At 55.4% G+C, this 25,070-nt stretch overlaps 2 protein-coding genes across 2 annotated transcripts in view; both read left to right on the plus strand.

Moving 5' to 3' along the window:
* Positions 1–6: 6 nt before the first annotated feature.
* On the plus strand, positions 7–14,573 carry KAT2A (lysine acetyltransferase 2A). The gene is made up of 19 exons (XM_025214504.1): positions 7–52; positions 147–292; positions 1,551–1,640; positions 2,681–2,862; positions 3,646–3,837; positions 4,180–4,286; positions 4,511–4,618; positions 4,699–4,785; positions 5,453–5,589; positions 6,115–6,323; positions 6,644–6,770; positions 7,489–7,599; positions 7,690–7,833; positions 8,168–8,282; positions 9,103–9,165; positions 9,706–9,742; positions 11,342–11,405; positions 11,815–11,899; positions 12,342–14,573. The coding sequence occupies exons 2-19, from the start codon at positions 206–208 to the stop codon at positions 12,533–12,535; spliced, it is 2,139 nt and encodes a 712-aa protein (XP_025070289.1). The 5' UTR covers positions 7–52; positions 147–205; the 3' UTR covers positions 12,536–14,573.
* Positions 14,574–17,235: 2,662 nt separating this feature from the next.
* DHX58 (DExH-box helicase 58) overlaps positions 17,236–25,070 on the plus strand; it is a 12,834-nt gene continuing 4,999 nt past the window's right edge. The window contains exons 1-8 of the mRNA XM_006032754.3: positions 17,236–17,353; positions 17,768–17,969; positions 19,079–19,280; positions 20,574–20,764; positions 21,233–21,349; positions 21,658–21,784; positions 23,212–23,403; positions 23,931–24,187. Coding sequence (XP_006032816.1) covers positions 17,802–17,969; positions 19,079–19,280; positions 20,574–20,764; positions 21,233–21,349; positions 21,658–21,784; positions 23,212–23,403; positions 23,931–24,187 — 1,254 coding nt within the window. The 5' untranslated portion in view covers positions 17,236–17,353; positions 17,768–17,801. The remainder of the gene's footprint in view (positions 17,354–17,767; positions 17,970–19,078; positions 19,281–20,573; positions 20,765–21,232; positions 21,350–21,657; positions 21,785–23,211; positions 23,404–23,930; positions 24,188–25,070) is intronic.

The raw sequence follows: 25,070 nt of genomic DNA on the forward strand, positions 1-25,070 counted from the left end.
CACCCCGTGGCCACCCTGAGCGAGCCCTGCCGGAGCTGCGGGCACGCCCTGGGTAAGCCCGGGGCAGGGGTGGGGGAGCGGGGCGATGGGGTGGCTGCGCGCGGCCGCCGGTGCTGACCCGCCGGCCTTTCGCTGCGGCCCCGCAGCCGACCATGTGTCCCACCTGGAGAACGTCTCAGAGGAGGAGATCAACCGGCTGCTGGGCATGGTGGTGGACGTGGAAAACCTCTTCATGTCGGTCCACAAAGAGGAGGACACGGACACCAAGCAAGTGTACTTCTACCTGTTCAAGGTGCGTTGCTCGGGGCTGTGCCCCGGGGTACCGCTCTGCAGGGTGCCGTGCCTTGTGGAGGTGCCTTGGGGTCCCTGCTTTGCTGCCAGGTGACGTGCAAGCTGGCGCTGGCGGCCAGCTGGGCTGTGTGGTCACGTCCCCCCGATTCAGCAGCAGTGTTTAGCCCTTCCATATGGCATTGGTGCTCCTGAAGCTTATGGAAAGCAGCTGGTAGGGAGCTTCCCCCTGTCTCCCCCATTGGATGCCTTTGGGGTGTTAAGAACCCACGTGCTATGATCTCTCCCCAAACTCTGTCCCAGCGCTGGGCTTGGCTAACTCCCCCCTGCAAGGTTTTGATTTCATGTGGAGCTGCTAGGGGTCGTACACAGTTAAGGTTTTCAGCCTGCAGTATGGTAGGCCGTTCCCAGCCTCTGACATGGTGGCCCTTTGATGCTGTTCTGCTAGACGGACCTCTCACCAAGAGTCAGATCTGTGTGTCCACATGCTGTTGGGGTTCTGGTTTTGCTGGACCCAGTGTCTCGATAGGCCAGCTCTTCAGGGAGCGTGCTGCAGAAGTCTGTTCTGGGATCTAGGCTCAGTGGGGGATTCATTTGTTAGGTGCCTGCAGACCTGTCCAATCAGCCCAGCAGCAAGGTGGTTCTTTGGAAACTGCACAGAAGGTCTGAGCCAAGGCCTGTGGGGAGAATTATCTTCAAAGGAAGAACCAGGCATGCTTTGCCGCAGGCCTGGCCAGATCCACAGTTGGCTGCACTGAAGGCAGTGCCCAGGCCGTGTGGCCCCCTCGACGCACTCTCACAGGGGCCCCAGTTCAGGATCCCCAGGATATAGAGGGCCCCCTCCTGCGTGTCACACCACTGACCACTGGGATGTTCCCCGCTGTTTTTACCTAAAGTCCAGCGGGACCTAGAGCTGGTTGGCAGAGGCAGGGGTGCAGTGGGATCTATCTGCTGCCGCTGCCCCCTCCTCCCCCTTGGTGCTGTGGCTCTGGAGGGGCAGGCCTACATGGGGCAAGGAAGGGGCTTCGCATCCGGGTGCTACCCTGGGGCAGGGGCTGCCCTCCTACCTTTGCAGACAGGCACCTGCAGGCTCCAGGCAGGGGCCAGCCAGGCCCTGGAGCACATGGGAGCTGCCCTCAGTGCTGAGGCTGCCTGGTCTCTGGCTTGTTCCTCCTGGTCTTGCTGGAACCCCTTTCTGCAGCCGGCTAACCCCTGCCCTTGCTCTGCCTTCAGTGGTGTAACAGCCTCCTTGTGTCCCGCAGCTCCTGAGAAAGTGCATCCTGCAAATGAGCCGTCCGGTGGTGGAAGGGTCCCTTGGGAGCCCACCCTTCGAGAAGCCCAATATTGAGCAGGTAACACGAGCGCTCCACAGCGGGCATTGGTTGTCACAACAACCTCTTCTGCTGTAGCAATTCCCTAGTGTGCCTGCGCCCAGGGCCTCCCAGGATGGGGGTGCTGCTGCCACTACCTCCTGTGCCTGCTGTTTTATATCATGGTCTTCAGCCTCCTTCCTCCTTTCTCTCCTACCCCTTGTAAAACTAGAAGAGCTTCCTTGCAGCTCAGTGATGCTTCTCCCAGATAGAGGTTCTCCTGGGCTCTTCAAAAGCAAACCAGGCTGCATTTTGGTGCAACAGTGTGCCAGAGGGTCTCTGTGCTTGGAGGCAGGGATGTGATGGAGATGCACGGAGCTGGGCAGCTGCTGGGCTGCGGTCCTCTCTTCTGACTCCACACCTGCTGCATGCAGCTTTGTCCATGCTTCTCCCACCCTGCTCTGCTCTGCCCTGCCCATCGCTTTCCTTAGCTCTCTGGCTGTGATGACAACATCACATTCAGTAATTGGATGCAAGTCGCCTGCCCCTGTGTTCTGCTACTGGGCCCCTCTCAGTCCTGACCAGCAGTCCTATGGGTATCTCTCTCTTTATGCAGAGTTGCCAGATCTGCCAGCCTACGGGCAGACTTCTGCAGCGTGATGTTACTTCATTCCTGCCCTGCCCCAACCCACTTACTGCCTGAAGCAAAGCTGAACCCCAGTCTCTGCTGATGGTTGCAGCTATTCCGTGCTGCCTCTCTGGACTCTCTGGCCCTCCTGGTCCGTTAACGTTACCCTCTGCACCCTCACCATCCCTTGGTCATAGGACCATAGAAAAGTGGGCCTTCAGGAGGTTGTCTAGCTCTGCCTACTGCTCAAGGCAGGATCATCCCTATCTAAACTGTTCTATACAAGTTCTTGTCTAAGCTTTTCGTAAAGCCATGCCAACAACCCTGTTGCACAGCTGCAAGGCACTTTGTGTGGAGCCATCTTAGGACTGACCATGATGTGGTGGCGCCTCCAGCTGGGGCATCCCGCAGCTTCATTCATCCCTGATGTCCCACCTGCCTCCTCCTCTCCCAGGGAGTCTTGAACTTCGTCCAGTACAAATTCAGTCATCTGCCGCCCAAGGAGCGACAGACAATGTATGAACTCTCCAAGATGTTTCTGCTGTGCCTCAACTACTGGAAGCTGGAGACGCCCTCCCAGTTCCGGCAGCGCTCTCAAAATGATGACGTTGCCACCTACAAGGTGAACTACACCAGGTGAGTGCTGGATTTCTGGGGTGTGGGGGGTGGTGGAGCTGAAATGAGCAGGGAGGAGTCATTACAGACCCTTTGTGTTCTCAGTGCTTGTCACTGATTGATGGGACACTTTGCTTTGGGGCTCTTAGCTCTTCACTGCCCCCAAAACCTGGGCAGGCACTGTCCAAGGTTGCACTGACTTTCCATCCCTGCAGGACCATTGCAGCCTGGGAACTATGAGACTTCTTTCTCCCCTGAACTGCCCCTCTGCTCTAGTCCCAGTATCCCTTGTCCTGGTTCCTGCCACACTGCCAGCTATGAGCCCAGCAAACCCTGAGAATCTGATCAGACTCCTTGAAAACAGATACAAGTCCCTCTGCAATCTCACCTCTACTCCTGAAGGAGCTAGACATCCTCATGGCACTCATGGCAAAGGCTCACTGGGCTGCTGAGAGCCTGCGGCCTTGCTGGGCAGTGTTAAATTTACTTAATAGGTTGCTAGGATGTAGTATGGAAGGGGTGGGAGTGGTCTGGGAGGGCAAGGACCCACAAGCTGACACATCTGTGTCCTTGGTTGGGAGCAAAGAGGTCTCGCTTTGTCTAGCGCTCTGTGGGGGAAGGGCTCCCTTCTTGACTGCAGCCACTGTCTCCTCTCTGCCTTCCCTGCCCATCCCATTCCCTGCGAGCTGCATCTGCCAACCCCATGGCTGCTTGCCCTGTTCATGAAGCCAACCCTCTGGGGCGCCACTCCCAGGGACCAGAAATGGGCCAGTCTTTAGGAGTGTCTGCTGTTTTGTTGCATAGGTGGCTGTGCTACTGCCACGTGCCCCAGAGCTGCGACAGCCTGCCCCGCTATGAGACCACTCACGTCTTCGGCCGCAGCCTCCTCAAGTCCATCTTCACCGTCACCCGCCGGCAGCTGCTGGAGAAATTCCGCGTGGAGAAGGACAAGCTGGTGCCTGAGAAGCGGACGCTTATCCTCACCCACTTCCCTAAGTAGGCGGCCCAGCCCCAGAAGGGTCAGTGGCAGCTCTTCTGCCCCCTTAGTCCTCCACAAGGGGCAAGGAGGGCAGCCAAGCTCTTTCCTAGGTGTTGTGGACTCAGGATTAACGCTTGTTGCAGGGCATGGGCACTGGGTACTGAACCTACCCTGGGCTCCCCTGGCTGGGTGAGGCTTCTAGCAGCTCTGTCCTCCCCTGCCGCTAGCAAGCGCAACAATCGTGCTCTCTCGTGGCTGACACTGTGCTGTCATGTGGGTAGGGCTTCCAGTTCCCTAGGCTGTGTGTGCCCTCCTCTGGTGGTCCTGCTGACTCATATTTTATGCCACCCTGCACCCAGGTTCCTGTCAATGCTGGAGGAGGAGATCTATGGGGAGAACTCTCCCATCTGGGAGTCTGACTTCATCATGCCAGCCACGGAGGGCACCCAGCTAGTCCCATGCCCAGGTACTTGATAATAGAGTGGCGCATCCAGCATGTGAGGTGCCCCTGTAGGCATGACCGCTTGCTGCATCCTCTGCATGCCAGTGCTGCACTCCACACCACCTCTGTGTGTCAGGGGCACGGGCCCAACCTGAGTGAGGCCTTGTGAACAGTGACTGCACTCTGCCCCTTGGTCGTTATGTAATGGGGTGGGTTTGGCTAGTGAAAACCACTGTTGTGCCTCCCAGCAGCTGTTAGTACTGTGGCTGTGCCCAGTGCCCCACTGTTCAGCAAGAAGCTCAGCAGCAGCAGCTCCTCCATGAGCATGGACACCAGTGCTTCGGAGCCCATGCCAGGTAATGCTTGGGAGGAGGTGGGGGCAGGTGCTGGGACTTTAGGGGCTGGCACAGACCTTCCTTCTCTCTGATTTGTTCAGGAAAGGATGGTCCCAGGTCTGGGAGCCAGTCTGCAGCCAGTGCCAGCTCTGCTGGTGCACAGAGAGCAGAGACCCAGCCTAGCCCTGGTGTGAATCCCTTGGGGTCAGTGGGGCAGCTGGGAAATTGGTCTGAGGTTTACAGGTGTGGGGGCTTTTGCTCCCATAATGGAGAAGGGTTGGCAGGGCAAAAGAAGCAGACCCATTCAGTGGTGGCCCTGTGTGCAGGGTGTAGGTTTTGTGGGCGTGTGCACTGACAAATTCATACATGAAGGCTGGGACTGGCACTGGGGCATGCTCAGACCGCTCTCCTTGTCTATAATCTGGTACAAATCTGTTCTGCTGAAATGGAAGTAAGAAGCCAGTGTGAAAAAACCCTTGTCTGCTGCCAGCCCAGTGTGCTGAGCCTTTTGGGGGCTCTGTGGGGCACTGGGCCCGACTTTGCCTAGTGAGGCAGGTCTGTGTGGAAGCCATACACAGCCCCTGTGGGGCCTGGGCAGGCCTGTGGTCTAGAAGGGCATCCTTCCTCCAACTCCTGTGAGCACAGGGCTTTTCAGAGTCCCAGTAGGTTGTGGGGCTTGAGACAGCATTGGTTTTCATGGCGTCCTGTGGGCAGGGCTGCGGTTGTCTCTGTGTGGCATGGGGAAGGGGGATCCCAAGCCATGTGGGGTGGGTGTCAGATCCACTAGCAGCCCCTGGTTGCAGTCCGAGCTCTATGGTGACTGTTTTCCTCTGTCCCCTACCCGCCCTCGAGGAGGTGAGAAACGGAAACTGCCTGAGAGCCTGACGCTGGAAGATGCCAAGCGCATCCGGGTCATGGGTGACATCCCCATGGAACTGGTCAATGAAGTGATGCTGACCATCACAGACCCTGCTGCCATGCTGGGGCCAGAGGTACGGTGAGGTGTCGGGGCGGAGGACCTGTCGTTTGTTGGAGCAGACCACAGAGCTGCTAACAGCTTGGGATGGTTGTTGCTGGTGATAGCTGGCTCTCCAATGCTGCAGGGTCTGGCTCTGGTGTCACCACCCTCCAGTGAGACTGGGCAGGACAAGAGGGATTGCCAGCTTTTCACACAGTGGTTCTGGACCTGCTGGTAGTGATGGTTCTGACCTCATGCTGGGGTTGGTTGTGGGCATCACTCTAGATGGGAGACTGGAGCTGGCATGGGTATGGTATGGGTTGGGGGCTCTGCACAGAACTTCCTCATTCAGCAAGGGAGAGAATCAAGTTCCAGTTGCACCAGTGCCAGAGCCCTGCTGTGATGCTCTGAGCTGCCTTGCCTTGCAAAACAGGGCCTCTCTTTTGCACTTATGGCCCCTGTGTCCTTCCTACTGGTAGGCTCGGTGAGCAGGGTGCTAGGGAGGAGCTTGGGTGAGTGGGTGCGGCGCTCTCTTGCATTCTTGCCCCTGGACCCGCAGACCAGCCTGCTGTCAGCAAATGCGGCGCGGGACGAGACAGCGCGGCTGGAGGAGCGGCGTGGCATCATCGAGTTCCATGTCATCGGCAACTCACTCTCCCAGAAATCCAACAAGAAGATCCTTATGTGGCTGGTGGGGCTGCAGAATGTCTTTTCCCACCAGCTGCCCCGCATGCCTAAGGAGTATATCACACGCCTCGTCTTTGACCCGTACGTTAGCTGCGGCCAGGGAAGGTGGGATTGGTGGGGTTTCCACTCTGCTCTAAGGAATTGGGCTCAGTTCTCACATTGGGTCAGAGCTTAAAATGACATTTGAGAACCTGTATTTTAGTCTGATCCAGGGCTGTGGGTCACCCCAGCTACAACTTTACCTTTCTGCCACACAGTACTGATAAGTTCTTGGGGAACAGGGCGACCCTGATTGCCCCAGGTGGGCTGCGATTGCTCCTCATCCCATAAATTGCCCATCCTCAGGCCCTTCCTGATTGATTCAAATGCCCTCTATGCATTTGCCGTGCCTTTTCCTGCAGCAAGCACAAGACGCTGGCTCTGATCAAGGATGGCCGAGTGATCGGGGGGATTTGCTTCCGCATGTTCCCCACCCAGGGCTTCACGGAAATTGTCTTCTGTGCTGTGACATCCAACGAGCAAGTGAAGGTGAGAACAGGTGGCAGCTAATTGAGGGTGTTGGAGCACCATGGTTGGTTTGCTTGAAAGCAAGCAGGGGTCAGCTGGGATTGGAAGGCAGGATGAAAGGGCACTCCTGAGTTGTTTGGGGGAGCCCTAGGCTGGGAAACTACTTTAGTATCAGGGAAGAATAGAATCATAGAAAAGTAGGACTGGAAGAGACCTCCAGTGGTCATCTAGTCCAGCCCCCTGCTTGAGGCATTATCATTCCCATCCAGACCATGCCATGCAAGACCTATTCCTAAAACTATACAATCTGCCCTGTCGCACAACAACGAGGCCTACTACCTAAAAACACCCAAAGCACCTTAAACTGCCATAGGTAAAGCAAGGAGATGAGGGTTGTCAGCATCTTGCTTCTATAGGGGTTGTTAAAATGCACTCAAGCACAGGACAGGCCTAGTCTGTGCTTCTTTGTTCTGGCCAAGAAGCCAGGGTGGGAGTGTGTGTAATGCTGGCTCTTTCTGATTCTGGGCAGTAGCCCCGCTGGCACGTGTCCCCATCCACTCCCTGCTCTGGGCTTGCGTGGAACTGTGGGGTAGCCTCCCCCAGCTACTTGGGATCCCTGTCTGAGATGCTGCCTGTGGCTTGCAACCAGCATCTGGCTGTTCTGTGCTTGGCAGCCTGGGGCTCTGTGGCACCTGCCTGATGGGGGCATGTGAGCGTGTCTGTTTATCTGTCTTCCCAGGGGTACGGGACACACTTGATGAATCACCTGAAGGAGTATCACATCAAGCACACCATCCTGTACTTCCTGACCTATGCCGACGAGTATGCCATCGGGTACTTCAAGAAGCAGGTACAGCTTCCCTGGCCCCACAGGAACTAGCAGCTCTTCCCTATCAAGGAAGTAGAGAACTCACTCTAATAACCCCCTTCCCCAACCCAGGGCTTCTCCAAGGATATCAAGGTGCCAAAGAGTCGCTACCTGGGCTACATCAAGGACTATGAGGGGGCAACCCTGATGGAGTGTGAGCTTAACCCCCGCATCCCTTACACTGAGCTTTCCCACATCATCAAGAAGCAGAAGGAGGTACCTCTTTTAGGACACGGCTTCATTGGTGCAGGGTTCTGAGAAGGTCTTGCCAGGTCGAGTCCGAGTTGCCTTTAACTGGCTTTTAAAATGGTAGATGAAATGAAGGGGGCATGCTGGCAGCCAGGAGCTCACCAAAGGGTGAGTCTGCAGCCAGAGCTCCAAGGCTGCCATGTGCAAACCAGCCAAGTGCAAACCAGGCATTGTAGTCAAGCTGTAGATAGCGTCTTGGGGAGGAATTCTAGGGAGCTTGGCAGAGGAGTGTTCAGGTCTCCCACAGCAGAGTGCTTTGCAGCATTTCCCTGGGACTCCAGCCTTTACCCCTCTGCCACAGATCATCAAGAAGCTGATTGAGAGGAAGCAGGCACAGATCCGCAAGGTGTACCCAGGCCTGACCTGCTTTAAGGAGGGTGTGCGGCAGATCCCCATTGAAAGCATCCCTGGCATCCGTAAGTTCCTGCCTCTGCAGCTCTTGGTGTTTGTTTTCCCTGTTCCATCTCCCCTCTCCCCTGTTACTGAGCAGCTCAGCACAGCAGATCTCTTTGAGTCCAGCTGCCCCAAATGTCCCAGGAGCTGCTGATGCGGGGTCTCAGGAAATGTGTGCACACTTCAGTCATTGGGAATGTGGAGGCATATTGATAGTACAGCTAAATGACTGTGGACCTGTTGATGGCAGCGGGGAGGCGCATTTGCTGTGGAAGAAGGGCTTGGAATAGTATTCGGCATTATTGTGTGTTGTACTCCCCTTTTACCTGACACTTGCATGCCTGTGTGCAGCTATAGCAAATGCCTGGATGTTGGTGATGGGCCTCTTGAACCCTTGCAGTAGCGGGGGCTGTAAGTTTATGCCTCTTGCTTTCTAAGAAAGCCAGGGTCATCACTATTAATCAATACACTTCTGCATTGTTGCCAGCTGAAGCTGGGTATACAACTCTGTGATGTCCTGTATTTACTGCCCAGTCCACCTGGGGACAGGAGGGTGCCCAGGTCGCTCTGCAGTGAGCTGGCAAAGTATAGCTGCTCTGTCCAAAGCCCAGCTGGAGAAAGATCACTTGCAGGAGGTCCAGATTCACTCTAAGCACCAACTATGTATGGCTGGGGCTGGGCAGGTAAACCATGCTGTCCCCTGGGATGCACTTAGGGTCATCACAGGTGGGTGCAACAAAACAGCTCCCTCCACTAGCTAGAGCTGGAACGTGCTGCAGCTGCCCAAAGTTTTGTCTTGTGAAGCATCCCAGCTGTGTACAATACTGCTGCTGCCACCCGCAGGCCAGGCTGTGCCACTGCGCTGCCAGATGCCTCCTGTAGCAGAGAGCTCTGCTTCCCTTCCAGGTTTGAGATGTTTTAAACTTGTCCCAGGAGTCATATCCCTTGGGCTGGGATGTGAGGCCTGAAAGCTGCTGGGATTCCTTAGTAATGGTGCAAATGGAGACATAACACAGGCTGCAGGGAAGGGCGGTCTCAGGGGCTTTGCCAGAGACTGCCAGATTCTCTGATCTCTGCTCCCTCCCATGGCAACGCAGGTTCTTGGCCAGCTCCAAAGTTCTGCAAGTGTGACAGCTCTGTGCTGAGGCGTGACAGCTCCTGACATTCTCTCTCCCACACCCCCACCTTCCTTTTGTTCCTTGGAACATGGTTGATGGGCCAGATCACTACTAAAGTACTGCAGTGGTGGGGAGGGCACAGTGGGAGACCTTGCAGCCTGCTCTAATGTATTCTTGAGGGCGATGCTGGACTTGGAGTTAGCTGAGTGCCTGGGCAACTCTGGGCTTGGGGTGGTGAGACCCAGAAGGACTGCTGAGAAGCCAGTGCTGTGCTGGGAAGGGGACAGTGACCCTCATATGTGAACAGACTCTTCTCCCTGTCTTCCAGGAGAAACGGGATGGAAGCCCCTGGGGAAGGAGAAAGGGTAAGTGCCATTCTTAGCCCAGAGTTACCACGTGGCGTGGGTTGGTGGTCAGAGGCAGCAGCATAGGGGTGATCTTGAACCTCTGTAGGCCTCTGGGCCAAGTGAGGGGTCTTGATGCTGGACCTTGCAGGTGATGTAGAGATAGTGGGGGTTGCGCTTCATTCAGTGGTGCAGCTGGTGGGTGTCTGGTCAGCAGTGCTTCTACTCTTTAAGTGCAAGAGCCCCCATGGCACACTTGGTCTGAGGCTGGTCATGCTGCTCTCAGGTCCTAGGGCAGGGGCGGTTAATTATTTCAGGCAGAGGGCTACTTACCCAGTTTTGGCAGGCTGTTGAGGGCTGCTTGGGTAGCCCTGCCCCTGGTCACCATCTTGGGACCAATGTCCCAATGTCTTGGGACCAATGTCCCAGGGCCAGCACCAGTAGGTCCCAAAGCGGGGCACAGGCTGGCAGGGGTCTGTGGACCTGGGCTGGGCTGCACCAGCAGGGAGAGGGGGGAGCTGGCCCAGCTCCATAGAGCCCCTACCAGCTGGGACCCACTCCTGCCACCCTGCTCTGGGCTCTGCCAGCACTGGCCCCGGGACACCGGTGCAGGCCTTGTGCTCCCGCTGGCTCCCCTCCCACTCGCTCCCAGTGCCCCCCAGCCTGCCGGCAGGGAAGAAGCTGATGCTGAGCATGGGGAAAAGCGGCCCCTCACCCGCCCTGTGTCTGGTGCTCCGTCCTGCAGGCACTCTCAGCCTGCATGGGGCTGTCCAGAGCAGGCACAGGCAGGCCCATGCGGGCTGCAAGCAGCTGCAGCACAGGGCGCCGGCCATGGGACGAGTGAGGGGCCGCTTTTCCCTGCGCCGGGAAGAGCTGAGCACAGGGGTGGGAAAAGCGGCCCTTCCTCCGCCCCATGGCTGGCGCTCCCTGCTGCAGCTGCTTGCTGCCCATGCGGGGTTGTCCGGAGCAGGCACAGGCAGCTCTGCGTGGGCTGCAAGCAGCTGCAGTGTGGGGCGCCGGCCACGGGGTGGGCGAGGGGCCACTTCCCTCCCCCCCTCCCACCCCGCTCAGCTTTTACCTGGACCACTTTTCCCTGGGCTCCTTCCCTGCCCAGGGTCCCACCCCTACCTGTGGTTCTGGCACAGGGAAGCCACGTGGTCCCAGGCCAGAAGTCCCTACTGGGACTTCCAGCTGTGGGGGTGGGGTCGGGTGGACCCTGCTGTTGTGGGAGCCCACCGGGCTTCCCCTGGATCCTACTGCCCTTGGTTGCTGTCATTTTTGACCGGAACCAAGGGCAGATTAATATTTATTTTCTAAATTTTTTAGGGGCCCCACATGTCAGAAAGAATGGCCTCATGGGCTGGATCTGGCCCGCAGGCCATATTTTGCCCACCCATGTCATAGGGGCCAGTTGCCCTGGTGCTCTGAGCTAGTGCCTCCTACTTAAGGAGAGCATGCACCAGTCCAAGCTGCCTGGGAGAAGGGAGACATTGTCCCCAAAGTTGGGAACCCAGTGGCCTGGGCATCTGGCAGCATTGTTCATGGTCACCTATGAGTGCTGGGAAAGACAAACATGTTTGGTGCTGACAGACTGAGCACTGTTCAGGTTTTCCCTTACAGGAAAGAGCTCAAAGATCCAGACCAGCTCTACAACACCCTGAAGAACCTCCTGGCCCAAATCAAGGTACTGGGGCTATGGACTAGGGGGATGCATCCTCGGGGGTACCCTCCTGGCACAGGGGTACCAAAGGTCTAGTTAATAGCAGCATTAGTTGGGACCACTAGACCATTCTGCCCCAGGGCACAAGCCAGGCCAGAATCCAGAACAGCTTCTTGGTAGTATGTTCTGACTTTTCTGGCCGTCTGTCACCTTCCTCAGCAGCCACAAGGACCCCTGGGTTCATTGGGTTGCAGTTCTGACCCATATTCCTGATTGCAACTCTTTGATTCAACATCTGAGTTCCCCAGAGCAATGGGTGCTGGAAGCTAGCAACCTGTAGGGCTTGATACGGGTTGCAGGGGTTGGGGAAGGGGCCTGCCTGCCATTTTTTCCTGTTGAATGAATGAGGTTCTTAGTTTCCCTCCTTTCACAGACCCACCCCAGTGCTTGGCCCTTCATGGAGCCTGTCAAGAAGTCTGAGGCACCTGATTACTACGAAATCATCCGTTTCCCTATCGGTAGGTGGGCACCTGCTCTGTGGGGCAGAGCTGAGGGAGGGGCTGGCAGTCAGGACCCCTGGGTTCTCTGAAGCTTTGGGAGGGGAGATGGAGAGGAGGCCAAGAGACAAGATTCCCGGACTTTGTCCTTTGTTTGGAAGGAAGAGAAGATACCAGTGGTAGAGCAGGGAGGGGTGTTGAGCATCAGGACTCCTGGTTTGTCTTCTTGCCTTTGGAGGAGGTGTTTGGGGCTCTGCGAGTTGGAAATCAAAGGTCCTGTGCTCTATTAGCCTAACCTCTGGCACATGGCAACATCAGATAAATTCCTTCCCCTACCTGTGTAAAGATAAGACTAAACTGGCAGGGCATTTAGGGGGGACCAAGAGGGACTCCTGTGTGGGACCAGAAGGGTTGGAGGGAGGGAATAAAGCCACACAAGAGCTGACTGCTGTCCCCCTTGCAGATCTGAAGACCATGACTGAGCGCCTGAAGAACCGCTACTATGTGACCAAGAAGCTCTTCATCGCGGACCTGCAGCGTATCATCACCAACTGCCGGGAGTACAACCCACCTGACAGTGACTATTGCAAGTGCGCCAATACCCTGGAGAAGTTCTTCTACTTCAAACTCAAGGAGGGGGGCCTCATAGACAAGTAGCACAGGGGAGAGCCCTGTGGCACTGGGGGGTTGTGCTCCAGCTCCTCCTCAGAGCAGGTGCCTCCTGGTCTTATGCTCCCCCTGCAGCCAAAACACTGGTGTGCAGGGCAGGGGTGGCATGTCTTGTTGTTTACATCCTCCAGGTGGGGTCTGCACTCTTCCCAGCTCAGCAAGGCCTGGTTCCTGCCACGTACAGGGTGCAGGCTGCTGCTGACAACCTGGGTGCTAGGCTGCGCCCTTGCAGCAGGTGGGGGTGCTCTTTCATGGGCATTTGTCATTTCACAAACAGAGGCTGGGCTCTGTGATGGGGCTGTGGTGGCTGAAAGGCAGGCGCCGTTCAAGGCCTTTACAGCATTATGGGCTGGACTTCGCATCCCCATGCAGCCTTACTCTGGAGGAAGCAGCATGGGCAGCTTGCTGTAGAGGCCTTTTTCCAAAAGGGAATGGATCTATACTGATATTTTGGCCTGCTGTGAGGTCCTATCAGGGCTGCCCACTCTCTTCTGCTGGGGCTGCACCTTATCTGGCCGTAGGGGCTCCCATTGCTATGTGATTCGTCCAGAGCAGTGAGGGGATGGTGGGGAACTTGGCTCTTGAGGGCTCTTGGCCAAGGCAGCCCAGAATTACTGGCATGTGCCTGTGTTTTGTCTTGCTGTACAGAGCAGAGTCTGGACCTGCTTCCTGCCCTAGCAGAGCTGCCTTCCCTCTCCCCCATTCTTTGAGCCTGGGCTCTGCCGCCTCAGCCTGGCATTATGCTGCTGGCTCATGCTCTGTCTTGCTGCACACGCACACTGCGCCTCCATCCCTGCCCTTTACCATGTGAATGTATGACCAGGGTCTTCCTGCCTCCTAGGCTGTCTAGAAGGGGACAGATTGGGGAGGTTATGGGGCAGGAGCCCACTCACCTCTGGTCTGGGAAAGTGTCAGGGTCTCGCCTGGGGCCTTCAATTCTTGTTCTTAATTGAAGATGCATCGGAGCTCCTAGCCCTGTCCCATTGCCGCTCTCAGCCCTTTTCTTCCTGGGGTACAGAGACAGCTATTTCTTTTCCTCTGAGCCATGCTCCGTCTGTGCCCTGGCACTCCCTTCTGTTGTGCGGGCTGTGGCCGTGTGCCCCACTAGACACTCCACTGCCTTGCTACTTGTCACACGGGTCACTGTCCTGCTTGAGCCCTTCCACTGGACTTCAGTTTAGGACCCTGCCATGCTCTGAGTTCTGCACAAGCTGCCTTCTTCCTGCTCTTCATTCCATCTAGTCCACTGCCTTTCATGACTATCCTTAACAACCTCCATGGCTGCTCTGGTGCTAGGATCCTAGGGCAGAGCCCTGTGCCTATCTCACAGAGGTAGGGACTGTGATGATGTACCACATGGTCTTTGCCTCAGGAGGAAGCATTGGCCCAGGTCGTTCCTGGGCAGAGAGTGTAAGTGCAGGGGAGTGGAATCCTTTGTCTGTTCTCGGGGTGGCACTGAGATGTTTTTGGCCAAGGGGGTAACTGCAGAGGTGACCAGGGCTTCACCAGTTCTGTCACTAAGCAATCTGGGCCAAGCATGGCCCCCCCCTCAGCTAGCCATTTTGTCAGCAACCTTGCCCTGCCTCAGACAGTGGACCAGGTGCCTAATCTCCCTGTTTCCTCTTGCGTGTGGCTGCAGCTTCTGAGGGCTAGAGGCTGCCACTTCCATGCCCAGCATCTTCCTGAGCCAGCAGGCAGCCCCAGGGAGTTCAGGGCCTTCACGGGAGCCTGTTCCTCACTGCTCTGTCCCTGTCTGCCCAGCTGCTGGACTGTGAGCAGATTTCTTCCCTGCTGTGGAAGGGAAATGAAGATAAGCTGTGTTTGTACTGCCTCCCCTGCCCCCCCACCATTGACTGCCTCTTGTCTTTTCTGCTATGCCTGCTTGTCCCTTATGCTGTCCTTGCCATGTGAGAGCAGGTGCTCCTCATGCCTGGCTTCTGCCTTGCTGGGCTGTACCCACACCCAGCCCTGCCCATCCACCCATTCCACCTCACACTTGTGGGTTTTTTTAAATAAATGTACTTGTCCAAAACAGAGTGCGCCTCTTCTTACTGACTTCCCTGTGGAAAAAGCTCTGTGATTCAGCCACAGCTGGGTGGAGCTCCTGTGGCTGAGTGTAGCAACAAAGCCACTGGATCTTTTACCTGTAACCTATGCTGAGCCTTTCATAGTTTCGTAGTTGGTAGAGTCGGAAGGGACCTGAGCAGATCATCAAGTCTGACCCCCTGCCATGGCAGGAAAGAGCACTGGGGTCAAACGACTCCGGCAAGGTGATTATCTAGCATCCTTTTAAAGACCCCCAGGGTAGGAGCCAGCACCACTTCTCTTGGAAGTTGGTTCCAGATCCTAGCCGCCCTGACTGAAGTAGCGCCTCCTGATGTCTAGTCTGAATCTACCCTCTGCCAGCTTGTGACCATTATTTCTTGTCACTCCTGGTAGTGCTCTGGAGAACAGGGCCTCCCCCAGTGCCTGCTGGTTCCCTCTGACTAGTTTGTAACAGGCCACTAGATCCCCCCGCAGCCTTCCCTTGTGGAGGCTGAACAGGTTCAGATCCTGTAGCCTCTCCTCGTAGGGCCTGCCCCACTGTCCCCGATCATGCGGGTGGCCCTCCTCTGAACCCTCTCAATGCTGTCCACATCCCTCCTGAAGTGCGGCGCCCAGAACTCAACACAGTACTCCAACTGCGGCCTGACCAGTGTTACATAGAGGGGGAGGAGCAATCTGCTGATTGCTAGCTACTGCAGGAGCTTTCTTGCAGGTCTCTTCCACCACTGTCAGATTGCTATAGTGTTTCTTTTAACACCCATTGGTACCTCTGCCCAGTGGTAGTGAGTTAGGAAGGCAGGCTGGAAGTCCTCAACAGTGTGTGCAGGAGGGAGGCAGTGTCTGGGTGGGTTAGGGTTGCCAGCCCTCCAAGATTGATTGCCTTGGAGTCTCCAAGAATTAGATATAAATCTCTGGGAGACTGCTGAGAGTCCCCTGGGAGATAAATGATAGGGAATTCATTAAAATAAATATTAACTGTTGAATCTGATTTATATAGTAGTCCAATGGGTTTTTAAAATGTAATAGTAATGTGCATTTGCCTTCCTGAAGTAATGACTCATTAATGTCATTATGTCACGTAATGTAATCTCTGGGAATAGAGTCAAACAGAGTTGGCAACCCTAGGGTGGGCACTGAATATAATTTCCTCTGTTTACACGTACATGCTAGTCCTAGGGTAGAGGTGGTCAAACAACATGCAGGGCAATCTCCTGCAGTGCTCAGACCAATATTCATGCCTGGGAGCAGCTCTGCTTCAAAACGTAATTCCAGTTGGAGCAGCCCATACTCTGCAGGGACTTCTGCCCAATAAGCCTTGCCCAGGTGGATATGAAGAGCTATGTTGCATGTCAGGTAGGCATGAGCAGCCAGGCACTCACATGCATAGATGTGGATGGTGCGGCAGTCCCTCTTGCTTCCCACTGTGCCACTGGACTGATCTGAGAGGCAAGTGGAGGTGAGTCAAGAGGGGGAGCACAGTGCCTGGGGCAGGGGAAGCAAGAGGAGCCAGGTGCTTTGGAGGGTGAAGGAACTTTGCTTTTCTGAATCCCAGTGCCTTGGAGCATGGTCCACAGGCATGCTCCCTTTCCTCCCTAGGCTGTGCTGCTCCTACATGCTGTGAGGGTCAGTACCAGCCCCTTGGCCTCCGTGCTTGTTGCAGCAGGTAGGTCAGCACAGCAGTGCTAAAGCAGCCTGCCTTCAGGCTCACTGGAAGGATCAGTGAAAAGCCTCTCTCTATGGAGACCACAGGTTCTGGGCCACTGTCATGCAATGAGATCCCAGGTACCCGCTGCATGGGGTTGGCTGGGGGGTAGACAGCCAGGAGCAGGGGAGAGCAGGGTGCTGAGGTGGGAGCCCCTGAGGCCCCAGGCTGAGCAAGGAATGTATGGTGAGGTGCCCAGGGAAGGCTGCACTCATGGCCCAGCTCCCCGGGCTGACCTGGTGCCCTCCAGCAAGGCTGAGGCCTAGGGCTGGGGAGCAGGCTGCTGCCGGCTGGGGGAGATGACTCAGTTGCAGACTCAGTTCAGTTTCTGTTTCTGACAAGGCAACCCAGGGAAACCCTGTGGAGGGGCAGCAGGGCTGTTCCGACTAAGGCCGGCAGCCTGTAATTGCCCACCTCCCTGTTTCTTGTTGGGGAGGGTTTTTAAAGAAATTTTTTTGTGTTCCAAGTCAAATCAGCCAAATAAATTCCAAATCCGCAAGTCACTCAAGAATGGTGAGGCCCTGCTATCAGCAACCATCCTTCACCCCCGCCTGGGGCTTCAGTATGTGAGAGAGGTCACCCACACCTTGGACATATATGCCAAGGCAGGAGTTTGGGGAGTTGAGGCTGCCCAGACCTTCCATCCCCTGCTTTAGGCCACTGAGACAAAATCCAAAGGCCACACTGAGTCCAGACGTTCAGTGCCTCTATGGCTGTAGCTGCATATTGAACGTGGGTCTCATGGGTGGCAGACAAAGAGTGTACCACTGAACCTCAGGGAGTCAGGAGTCTGTAGAGACTCCAGTGATCCCAGCTGGAGTGCAAGCAGTGTGGCCTGACCCTAAGAGAAGAGACTATGTGCCTAAAGGCTCAGTGCTCAGGCTCTGCAAAGTGCTGAATCTGCAGCCATCAAGAGCCTCCTTGATGGGGCTCCCAGAAAGGAAGGTTGCAGTTTTGAGTTTCGATTTCTGGATTGAAGTTTAAAAAGCAATAGTGTCTGGGTGCTGGAGACTTGTCTTGAACAACAGCAGAAGCAACTGTCTGAAGCCCTTGCAAAGGTAGGTGTGTGGGCTGCACTGGGATCTGGGCTCCCCCCTTGGGTGATTTCATGCAGAGAGGTGCCTTAGAGGAAGGGGAGAAGCGCCAATCTCCTTTTGTCCCTGTCCATCCCTACCCATTGCCTGGGTGACTGCCATCAGCTGAGTGCCCTCTGCAGACAAGGGCCTCCCAGCTGACACCTGGGGGAGGCTTACAAGAAGCTCAGTGCTTGAAGATGTCGCTGTAGCATCAGCATTAGGGTGGGGCTGGAGGGACAGCATCTGCCTGCTCAGCTGCTTAGGAGACTACAAGGGCTGGGGGAGGCCAGAGGATGGGGATGTGAGTGTACTGGAAGCTGTGAAGGGGGGGGGAAGATGGGGAGCTGGGGTCAGGGTCCTAGATCAGTGCTGATCCCAGCTGTGCCCCCTCCCCAGGCTCATCCCCCACAGATCACCAGTGCCTGCTCACATGGACCTGTACGACTATCAGTGGGAGGTGATCATGCCTGCCCTGGAGGGCCAGAACATCATCATCTGGCTGCCCACAGGTGCGGGGAAAACCCGAGCAGCTGTATACGTCTGCAAAAGGCACCTGGAGACCAGGGCTCGGGCTAAGGTGGCCGTGCTTGTGAACAAGGTATGGCTGGAATTGGGGTAGGGCTAGCTCACACCAGGGGTGAGATGGGGTGAGGGGATTCGACCAATACAGCTAGGAGGTAAGCTCCCATCACCAGCTCCCTGTGCAGGAAGGCAGGAGCGAGTGCAGGGTGCAAGAGAGACACACGATGGAGCTGGTGTCCTGCTGTATGAGCCAGGCCTGACCAGCTACCAGGTCTGCTCTTTGTATTGGGGACCCCCATGGGCCTGGAGCCCTCTCACTCTCAGCTTTGTGAGCTGTGCACAGCATGCCAGGCACCCCCACTGAAGTGGGTGACAGTGTCTTGGATCCATTGGGTCCGGCCTTGGAGGGGAGATCTGTTCGCACAGGGGCTGCAGGAGCGCCCAGAGCCTTTAGCTGCGTACACCACATGCCTCGTGTCTCATTCCAGATGTCTCTGGAAGCTGCAGCCGGGGGAAGATGCAGAGGGGTGCACTCCCTTTCAGTCAGTGCCACGGGAACAGGAGTCAGGGACTTTATTTAAGTCCCTGAAGGAAGTAATAATTCCCTCATCCTTTCCCCTCTGCAGCACATCCTTTTCCCTCTCATTCCCCCCTGCCTGCCACCACTGCTATCCCCATGGGGTTATTCTTGTTAACTCAACTGCCAGCAAAGGCAGAGCTTTGGGTTCAAACCTTGCTGGGTTTGGTTCTTTGTGTGGAGACGCTAGGAGTATTTCCCATTCAGTTCTGAGAGGACTTGTCTGCCCTGTTGGAAGGCACTGGAGGACTCGGAGGATTTAAGCAATATAGGCAAGTTCCAGCCACAGTTAAAAGTAGAGACTGGGTTCTACACGCTCCCGACCCACCGCCCCTGCCTGGGTCTGCAAGCTTGGACTCTCAGAACTGCTGAGCCAGCACCAGAGATGTTTCCATGTGACTGGAGGGCAGAGTTTTAAGGCTAACCCCTGAGTTGGATGCTGAATGTACAAGTATCCTCTGCCTCGGCATGGGAATGGTTTGTCTGTCTGTGTCTGCGGAGCAAAAGGGGCTGTTGGCCTGCAGGGTAACTCAGGTCGGGGCTGGCTCCCCAGGCTCTACTCTGGCCCACGGGCTATTGCTTATAAGTCTGTGGGATTTGGCTGGCAGGTGCATCTGGTGGATCAGCACTTCAGCAAGGAATTTGGGGTGCTCAGGAGCTCCTTCCAGGTCACCCCCATCAGTGGCGACAGTGACCAGAAATTTATCTTCTCCCACGTGGTGAAGAACAGCCACGTCGTGATCTGCACGGCACAGATCCTGCACAACGCCCTGTCCAGCTCGGAGGAGGAGATGCACGTGGAGCTGACAGGTGGGTGCCTGGCACATGGGGCTGCAGCAAAGATGGGTCCCACCAGCTCTGTCAAATCAAAGCTGACTGATGCCAGATGAGGACCTGAGTACTGGGGAAACTTAGCCAGATCCTGAGTGGTGAGGGAGGGGTTTGGGAGGGTGGGAGTTAGGAGTATCCCACTATTGTCACCACCTGTCACGGAATCAAGCCATCTTTGAGAGGAAGCTCTGCCCAAGGACTCCCCAAGGAATTGCCTTATCTAGTCTCCCTTTTCTGAGAGGACTGACTCCCTGAAGCTTGTCCTGGCATAGCTTCTCGAGGGGCAAGCCTCTGGCTCAGGACCATGGCTCCTCTCTGTCCCTGGCTTCCCTGGTGATCCATAGCTCCCCCACCTCCCAGAGCTCCTTTCTGGTCAGCTCCCAGGAAGGGGGTGTTTTCTTCTTCAAAATGCAATGGGGTCAGAGTGCCAATGTCCCAGACCGCACAGCAGACTGCTCAGCTCCAACTAAAGAGTCTGCACGGTGCCACTGAAGCTGCCTCTGTCCTGCCTCAGACTCTGTTCTGTCCTCTCTGAAACTAGTCCTTTCTCTCCTCCTTTCTGTGTTGCCCTGAGACCTCCCTTACTCTCTACTCTGTCCTCCTTGGGACTAGCCTATTTTTTCCTCCCACTCTCACAGGACCTCATTCTTTCTCCTCAGGCCCAGACAGCCACATGCACAAAAACCTGGGGACAACACACACTCAATTAACTTAAACATAATGTAATATTAACCTGGGGACAGCACACTCAATTAAAATAGACATAATGCAGTGGGGAGCCAAACAGAGTGGTCTCTGTGGCAAGCTGCCAGGCCTAGACTGCCATCTGTGCCGAGGGTGGAAAGGGCATAAAGGCGTTCCACTTATGAAATTATTTACAGGAGCTGTTTACGGTGGAGTATGCTTATGTGGAGCCCTCCAAAGCGTTGAGGGGGCTTAGTTGCAGGTTTCCATGTATCCCCCTGTACCCCACTATCTTTCCCACCCCCTGGCTGCTGCTGCTTATTTCTCAGAGCAGCACCAGTCCCTGGCAGAACCAGCCCTCTGAAACAGCTCTTGACACATCTCCCATATTCATGGTCTCTGAGCTTCAGAATCACAGGTGAATTGCTCTTCCCCAGAGCTGTTACCCCCATGATACAGTTGGGGAACAGAGGCTCTGAATAGTTAAGTGATTCACCCAAGGTCACATGGGGAGTCTGTGGCAGAGCTGGGGATTGAACCCATGCCTCTGGCTAGCACCACTCTTCAGCCTGGCTCATCCCCATGCAGACTTCTCCCTGCTGGTGATTGACGAGTGCCACCATACCCACAAAGAGTCTGTCTACAACAAGATCATGCAGGATTACCTCCAGCGCAAGCTCAGTGGGCAGCAGAACCTGCCGCAGATCCTGGGCCTCACTGCCTCACCTGGCACAGGAGGGGCCTTATCCTTCAAGGGGGCCAAAGACCACATTTTGCAGGTAAGTAGAGCAGGCCCCATGCTTTCCCACCCCCACTGTGGGAGGGCCGTGGGTGCCCCTGGCACCTCCTTGCATTGCATGTGGAGTTTATACTGCCTGGTCTCTTGGCTATTGAGGGAAGTCTCAGAGGAAGACGCAGGGCCATGCCCAGCATGTGCCAGCCTCCCAGTCATCTTACACACTTGAGACTTCAGCCATGGGAGGTGAAGATGTCACTGAGCTGCTGTGTTGCTCCATCTGGCAGGAGGGGGTGAAAACCTGCAGGTGCCTGGCTGGGATCCCCCCATTCCCCCAGCAGCAGTAAGGCTTTCTTGGGGGTAGTTTGCTGCACTTATGGGGCTTGGCCTTTTGCCCCTGGACTGCTTTGGTGCCCTGGGGTCTTGTGGCAGGGAGCGAGCTGCCAAAGGAGTTGACGCGGCATATGGTTTACCCATCTCTGTGCGGTTGGGGGGCATTTAACTTTTTCAGATCTGTGCCAACCTGGACACTGCTAAGATTATGTCATCCCAGAAACACCACTCACATCTGGAGGCTCGCGTCCCACAGCCCAAGAAGCAGTATGACATACCCCATGAGAGATCCCAGGTAAGCGCCTGCTGACTAGGAGTGTGGGCTGCCTGCCTCTGAAGGGGAGGGGGCTCCACAGGCAGAAGGGAGAGAGACCTCTTCTGAGTAAACCGCTTGGGCTCTGTTCCTGAGGGAGGCAAAGTCCAGGCCTTCATCTCTTCTCACCTCTGTCCAGTGTCTTGGGGTGCTGACAGAGCCAGGATGGAGCCATCCTACTCTCAGCCTGCAGCTCGGCATCAAGCAGCTGGGGGAACCCAGGGCAGAAGCCCCCTGCTCCACTGGAAGCTGTGCTCTTCATTCTCCCCCACCACTGCTTACTTTCCTAGGACCCCTTTGGCAGGAAGCTGAAGGAGCTGATGGCCCAGATCCACCAGAAGCTGAATGTTCCCAGTGTGTCTCAGGACTTTGGCACCCAGATCTATGAGCAGCAAGTTGTCCTGCTGGAGAAGACAGGTGAGGAGATAGTGCCAGTGCAGGGGGTGCTCCCCTTGCCTGGAGAGGAGGAACTCACAGAGGGCATAACTCATTGGTGGGGCATGGGGGGATACATGGAAACCTGGAACTAAGAGCCCCGAGGAAGGTGAGGTTTGTGGCTAAGACACTGGGCTGGGATTCAGGAGATAGGGGTTCAGTTCCCAGCCCTGCCACTGACTCTGGGTAAGTCCTGTCATTGCCTGGTGCCTCAGTTTCCTCATCTATCAAATGGGGCCATGACCCTCACTTTGCCTTGCTTGCTTACAATGAGCACTCTTGTGGGCGAAAACTGTCCCTTGTTATGTGTCCATGCAACACCACACAGAATGGGGCCCCAATTCCAGGTGGTGCCCCCAGACCCTACTGTAATAATAACAATAGCTGATATAAAAGCAGCTGGGCTCCATGAAATGAGGTCAAGGGGGTGCCAAAACCACTGGATGTAAGAGACTGGAATCCTACATTCAGCCTGCTCGCTCAGCTATGGGTCCCTGCTGGAGGCAGGGTAGAGGCACAGAGGAATTTTCTAGAGCTGGGGTAGACAAGCTGCAGCACACATGTACCACTAGTGACACAGGCAGCCTCTGTATGTGGCACCTGGCAGCTCAGGGAAGGGATAGGCAGCACAGCAGCAGATCATGCAGGGAAAGGGGATCAGAGTGGCACTTGGGGAAGGTGCAGGCCTAATTTGTGACATGTTTGCCAAAAAAGATTGGCTCCCACTGCTCTGGAGGGTCAGACACTTGACGGGGAGTAGTGTTGTGCTAAAATCAGAAGCTAAAGAAACCTTTTTGGATCAAACAAACAATTCATTTGTGAACATTTTTAACCTTTTGGGTTTTTTCAATAGCTCCAGCTCAATTTCTAAACAAAGGAAACAAAATATTTTGACTTTTCCCATTTTTCCCTTCTTTTATTTATTTATTTATTTATTTACTTTTTACACTTTTGGATCAGTCCCAAATTTGTGAATAGATTCAGTCAATTACAAACTGCACTTTTCTGCAAAGAAACTATTGGCAAAATAATAATTTCTCAGCAGAGCCTGACTCCTGGCTGCCTGATGCCTGGCGAAAGTGGATGTGAAATCCCACTATTCTGACCGGGAGTCTTGACGCTCATTTTCCTCCCCTGAATAGAACCCAGGAGTCCTTCCTTCCAGCTCCGAGCTCCACCTGCTAGGTATCTACTAGATTCTACTTTCCTCCCAGATAGAAACTCGGAGTCCTGACTTCCAGCCCCCCTTTCTGTAACCTACTAGATCTCACCCTCCTCCCCACAGCCGGAATAAAACGCAGGAGTCCTGACTCCCCACTAGGCCCAGTTTACTTGGGGTATCAGTGATGCTGTCAGGTGCCAGCAGCCCTAGGCATTTGCTTCAATGGTTCTGTTCCCTGTGTCCCCAGGGGCTGAGTCATTTTGTCGTAAGACAAGACTGTGTGCCATGCACCTGCGGAAGTACAATGATGCCCTGCTGATCAATGACACCGTGCGCATGGTCGACGCTGTCAACTACCTGGATGAATTCTACCAACAGGAAAAGGCGATGAAGTTTCTGCCAGATGTAATTTGGCACTTCCTCATGACCTTGTTTGATGGTAAGGGATGGGCCCGCCTCTGAACAGTCCACAACAGGGGTCTGACCTTCTGCATAGCCCAGGCCAGAGAACTTCCTTGCGAACAGAGAGACAGAGAGGTTATGTGACATAGCAAAGTCACCCAGTGGCTGGGTGGAAGAGTCAGAAATAGACCCTGTCACATCTCTTGCATCCCAGTCCAGTAGTCTTACCTGCTGGGCCATGCTGCCCCTCATGGCATGTCTCAAGAGAGCATGCTGGTGCCTAGGCTCTCCTGGGAGACAGCTATATATTACTTGAAAGAGCACACTGAAAAGCATTTGTACTAGTCTAGCATGTGGGCACGGGGGAAGGGAGTATACACGAGAGGGTAAGAACTTATACCTGCCATCAATAAAGTGGCTCTTCTACCAGGCAGCAGATCTGAATGCTGAACATCCAGGGGTTCAAACCCCATTATCAACTGGGGGTAGTGGGATGTTGTAAATGGGCACCAGGCTCTTTGGTCCAGAGTTCAGGGGCTCATATGCCAGTGTGCTGTGTCACAGAGAACAAGAGCACCCTCTTGGCATTGGCCAGAAACCTGGAGTATGAGAACCCCAAGCTAAGCAAGCTGGAGAAGATCCTGCAGGACCAGTTCCAGGCCTTGGACAGCTCCCGTGGCATCATCTTCACCAAGACCCGCCAGAGTGCCCATGCCCTGCACAAGTGGATCCAGGGAATGCCGTCGCTCACACAGCTGGGGATTAAGGCTGCTGTCCTGACTGGGGCTGGTTACAGCAATCAAACCAAGCACATGACACAGGTAAAGGGCTGATGGGGCCAGTACAGGAGGCAAGGTCATCTGTGTCCTTTGCTGGAAGCTTCCCTGTCCCTTCTTAGCCATGGCTCTGGAGGCTGTGTTCAGACAGGCTTCCCCAGGGAGAGTCAGGGTTAGTGTCACTTTACAGAGGGAGAAACTGAGGCACAGAGAAGGAAGCGGCTTGCTCCTGGACAGCAGGGCACTGATGGAGCTAGGAAAAGAGCCCATGAGTCCACTTCCCATGCTGTAACCTACTAGATGCCGATTGCTGCTTGCATCTAGGAGAACAGAACCCAGGACTCTTAATTCCTATGCCCCCCACCTCCCATCCAGTTCAGCAGCCCTGAGTCTCAGCCTACCACCAACACTGCTCTAACCATACCTTCGTAAGCCTGGGATCAGAGATGACCCAAGCAGGGTGTGGGGCCTGGGGCAAATCAGCCTGTGCAGGGCCCTACCCCCAGATGTGAGGAAGCTGGCGGCAGATTCAGTGGTGGGGTGGGGTGGTGAGCGGTCGGATGTGCCGGATTCAGTGATGGATTCAGGGGGTGGGGTACAGAGTGGTCAGATGTGAAGCCAGCAGTAGCACAGCGTTGCTGCACTGCTTTGTGAGGCACCACAAAGCGCGGGGCCTGGAGCGGTCACCCCAATTCCCACCCCCCCGCCCAGGATGGCCCTGCCTGGGGTCTTACTTGGTGAGCAAGAAGAAGCAGGGAGAACCGTGCGGCAAAGGGAATAGTCAGCAGTTTTCATCCAGTATTGACAGATGACCCTGCAGAGCCACAGCTTCAATCCATCCCTATCCTAGGCCATGTCTTTCCCAGGTACCATGCTGTGCTTTCACCTATCTGCCAGGCAGGAAGGGGAAAGAGCGGTGGAGCTGGAC

The sequence above is a fragment of the Alligator sinensis genome, unplaced genomic scaffold, assembly GCF_000455745.1.
Source record: "Alligator sinensis unplaced genomic scaffold, ASM45574v1 scaffold1377_1, whole genome shotgun sequence".
Classification (NCBI taxonomy): Eukaryota; Metazoa; Chordata; order Crocodylia; family Alligatoridae; genus Alligator; species Alligator sinensis.

Excerpts from the sequence above, each read along its gene's own strand:
- KAT2A (XM_025214504.1), top strand. The coding sequence starts at position 206 with ATGGTGGTGGACGTGGAAAACCTCTTCATGTCGGTCCACAAAGAGGAG. Across the intron at positions 3,838-4,179 it reads ATCCTCACCCACTTCCCTAA|GTTCCTGTCAATGCTGGAGG; the intron begins GTAGGCGGCCCA and ends CCCTGCACCCAG. Across the intron at positions 9,166-9,705 it reads GAGCTCTGCTTCCCTTCCAG|GAGAAACGGGATGGAAGCCC; the intron begins GTTTGAGATGTT and ends CCTGTCTTCCAG.